The sequence below is a fragment of the Papaver somniferum genome, chromosome 7 (genome assembly GCF_003573695.1).
Source record: "Papaver somniferum cultivar HN1 chromosome 7, ASM357369v1, whole genome shotgun sequence".
NCBI lineage: Eukaryota > Viridiplantae > Streptophyta > Magnoliopsida > Ranunculales > Papaveraceae > Papaver > Papaver somniferum.
The window spans coordinates 49,556,758-49,560,979 of record NC_039364.1 but is presented as its reverse complement, the minus strand read 5'-3'; the positions used below and the strand labels follow the sequence as shown (position 1 = coordinate 49,560,979).

Below are 4,222 nucleotides of genomic sequence, written 5' to 3'. Positions count from 1 at the left end.
TAGTCAAACGGACATCCGATAAGCCGAGCTCATGTGCTAAGCGTAGGCTGTGTATGACTGCCTCATACTCCGTGATGTTGTTAGTGTATTGTTCGAATTCTAACCTGAATGCATAGATGAGTCTGTCTCCAGTAGGGGTTGTTATCACGATCCCTATACCTGCGCCTTCTCCGTTTGAGGAGCCATCTACGAATATCTCCCACCTTCGTGAGTTCCGTGGTTCCAAGAGATCCTCTGGTTCCGGCTTGTCTTCCTCCATTCCTGGGATGTCGTTTATCTCAGCTTCGTCATTCAGAGGTAGGTCTGCCAAGAAGTCTGCTAAGATTTGTGATTTCTCCGCTTTCCTGGTTTCGAAGATTATGTGAAACTGTTTGATCATGGCATTCCATTTTGTCACTCTTCCAATCTTTTCCGTGTTGTCGAGGATTTGACTTATTTGAGCCTTCGTGAAAACTCGGATGGTGTGTGCATCAAAATGTATTCTTAGCTTTTGTGTTTCCACTACTAAGGCATATATGAGTTGCTCCACCTTGGTGTCACTACACCAAAACCAGGATTTTCTCACAGTGCAGATTATCACATTTTCTTTTTTCAGTTACAGATACATCTGTGACAAGTCTTGTAACAGATATAACTGTTAACATTTTTGAAAGCGTGATAGTAATAGTAACTTAGTAGTAACAATAATATTTGTTAGACAAAATTTTTTGAAAACAACGGTTACCATCTAAATACTAATTCCACCCAATTTTTTTCAATATCAAAAACCGACCCCAAATTTTACCACTATTTGGATTTTTTTATCACTACCATACCAACGATTAAACAAATCACACTTTCATTAAAATTTATAAATCAAAATATTCTTTTTCTAAATATTAATAAAACACCATTATTATTATTTTTCTAACAATCCATCCTTACTCAAAATACCAAAGACTTGCAAAGACTTGGTCAAAATAAAAAACACCACGATTCTTCTTTCACCCAAACTTCTTCTTTTACCCGAACACCACCTGCAGTCTTCCACTCCTCCATTAACACGCCTAAAATAACCAGTCTCCATCTCCATCGATTTCAGCTCAGGTTTGCTGCCATTGAAAAAGGTGATGTTGATTTAAACTGGATCAATATCACCACCGCTCTTCATCTCGATCAATCTGGATTTCATGCAACTGAAGATGACGGTTAACCGGTGATTATGGTGATGATTCGTTGGATTCTCTCTGTGTTAGATTAGGTAAACGATTCTCTATCTATTCTTGTTCGATCTATAATCAATTTTGGTTGTATTAAACTTGGGATTTTTCTAATTGGGTAAAAAATTAGGGGAACATTTTTTTTTTTCGATCAGCCATTAGGGGAACAGTTATTTAGATTCAAGTATCAGTATTTGTAATTCATTTATGCCATCGTAATTCTTAAGAATTATATTGTTAGCCCAGGTAAGAATTTTGATTAGCCCAAGTATCAGTATTTTTAATCCCTAATCCTACCGTATCTAGTATTTGTATTCCATTATCCTAGTTGGAAGCTCGAAGAATCCCCGTACTCAATCTAAGCAATGATGTCCTATTTTTAGTAGGTTAAGTGTTTGATGAATTGTGTTACAGAATCCAAAGTTGTTTCCTTCAATTTTCATTAATATCAGTAGGTTAAGTGTTTGAGCCCAAAGTTGTTTCTTTTGAACTTTCATTAATCCTGGTAGGTTGAATATTTAATAGATTTGTATTCCTGAACCAAAAGTTGTAGTTCTCGACTTTAAATTTAGTTTTAAATGGTTGTCATTTTGATGCATTGCCGTAGTGTAAAAATTGCCCTCCTTGGGAAACATCTGTTGTGGCAGTGATCTTTATTTTTGAGTACTCAAAATGTTCTTGAGTGACGCTAGACCCAGGCATCATCAACCCATAGCCATAGAGGTACAAATCATTTTTAAACATGTTGAGACACTATAAGATCGATTCAATGTAGGCGAAATGGAGTTTTCAGAGAATTCTTAGTATTCTTACTAGTATGACATTTAGTTATCTTTCAAGAACCAGCACCTGTATCTTTTGCTAAGCCGTTCGGCTAACTTGTCGAGTGTGATGTGCATCGTTACATACCTTGGTACTTAAATTGATTGTAAGACCGATTCAAAGAAAATGAAATGGGGTTCGCTCAGAAAATTGCAGTGTTGCCATAAGCCATAAGGTGTAGCAGCTACTAGCACTAGAATGACTTAGGTTATGAAGCAGCACCTATATGAGCTTATTCAGATTACTCGGCGGATGATGCCGATACTTAGCCTTTGCCTTGCACTTACAGATATTTGGTTTTTTGCTTTCTTACAGTATCATAATAATTACAGAGATTGTTTGCAGTGGAAATTTTTTTGTTCAACTTCAGTAGTTTTTAACTTCTTGTCTATGACATACAAGTGCAGGGGTGCCTCATTGGATCAAATTCTTTTTTGAGGATCAGCCTCGTATTATTTGTCTGGATTGTATGGTGATTTCCCATTATTCCTCTTTATGCTCACAGGAACAACTGTCTTGCAGCTAAAGTTGAGCTAAGGAATTTTTGACAAGCTTTGCAACTCAATTCAAAGTGGCGCCAACCTAGAGATGAAAATTAACTATACCTTCAACATCTCCACAAATGAAGTGATATGCTTCTCCTCATGTGCACTCGGGCTACTCCTTCAATTGTTTATGAACCACATAATTACCCTCATAGTGAGGCCTGGAGTTCAGGTTATTCTCAGCGGAAGCTTAATAGAACAGGCACAATCGACATGGAGCATTATGAGTTTACTGCCATGGATGACATCACTAAATTTCAACCAACAGAAAGCCACAAGGAAGAATTACTTGATGAAGTAAGTGTTATAAGCTCATATTCACTTAGTTTTAGTTTAAGAAGTACATTTATTGTGTCATGGTCATGCTGATCCCTGTTAGTTCACTGTGGGTGATTTGTATCTTTACTTTAGATGGAAGTCGTGGTTTAAGATAGATTTAAACGCATCTGATACTAGAATTGAAAATGATCTGAGAGACTTGTCCTTGCAGCTATAAGGCTGACGACATATTGGAGGGTAGTTTCATGGCAGGTCATTGATACGAACTTCTGATGCAGGATAAAGCCAATCATGACTCTGATACCAGAATTCTACAACCAGGTTTAGCCCCAAAGGTGTTATTCTTTTTAGTGTTGAATGCCTGCAGCTCTCGCAATCAAAATTATAAGGTTTGTCTACAATTATTTTTTAATAAAATCAACAAAACACATTTAGCAACTTGGAATGCTAACCCACCTTATAGTGTTGGATCTTAGCAAAAGCCTCAAGCTTACTGATAGCTCCTTGCACGCAGTATCCCATGGCTGTCCTCTACTGAATAAATTTAAATAATTGAGTGCCTTGTAATGTATGCAATGTCCCATCTTCTTACGGATTGTTTTATTGTATTTTTGAGGCTTTTCATATGAAACAACCAAATTGTGCAGGTGGTGGCATCATTTTCTACTACAAAAACAGAAGTTTTTGCGGAGACAAATTGTTGCAGTTCTCTACGAGGTCAGTAAGTGAGGCCAATTGTATTCTCACCGCAATGGAATGGCGTTGGACTTAAGCTAGGCAGAGCGCGCAACTATTTCTTATAGCAAACCTGTTGGTATCCACGCTCTATAATAATAGTTTTTGCAAGAGCAAACCCCATTTTAAATTGCTTATTTTCTCCATGTGTGCTACTGTGCTGCTGGACTTTGTTGAACGTATGGGATGAATCCTTAGTTGCAGAGAAGTGATGTGTTAGATACAAATTTGTTTTGAGTAACGTGTAAAAAATTGCACTTTATATAAAATTAAGCATCATATTATACAACATGGCTCTGGTGTTGGCTTGGTGGTTTCAGTATTGTCAACTTGTTCCACCGATGGTGGGTCCGAATCTCCGCCACCAACCAATTTTTTTTCCTTTCTTTTTACTAAATAAATTATCTGGCTAGCTGTCGGTTCTCATGGGAAAGTAATCGTTTGGTCTTTTTTTAGGTGGGTCCATGTCTGTTTAGTCCTTTGGTCAAACATCTTTACTGTTTGGTCCATAATTATTTAAAAATATTAAATGGACAAAACTATCCTTCCGGGTTAATTTCTACTTATCTTTTGTAGCAATTCATTCGTCAAAATGAACTCCTGTTAATTTCTACTTATTTTTTCAGAAATCACCTAAAAACC

The 4,222-nt window shown here is 37.0% G+C and overlaps 1 protein-coding gene across 5 annotated transcripts; it reads left to right on the top strand.

Moving 5' to 3' along the window:
- The first annotated feature begins 972 nt into the window (after positions 1–972).
- Positions 973–3,871, top strand: LOC113297248. 5 transcript variants are annotated; one of them, XM_026545678.1, is made up of 4 exons: positions 973–1,240; positions 2,429–2,863; positions 3,124–3,234; positions 3,493–3,871. In XM_026545678.1, exons 2-4 carry the CDS (start codon positions 2,654–2,656, stop codon positions 3,568–3,570), a joined length of 399 nt encoding a protein of 132 aa, XP_026401463.1. In that variant the 5' UTR covers positions 973–1,240; positions 2,429–2,653; the 3' UTR covers positions 3,571–3,871. The 5 variants fall into 5 exon arrangements, 3 of the variants coding, with proteins under 3 accessions (XP_026401463.1, XP_026401462.1, XP_026401461.1); XM_026545677.1 differs by having other exon boundaries at positions 974–1,240; positions 2,544–2,863; XR_003333404.1 differs by having other exon boundaries at positions 976–1,240; positions 2,527–2,863; positions 3,057–3,234.
- Positions 3,872–4,222: the final 351 nt, after the last annotated feature.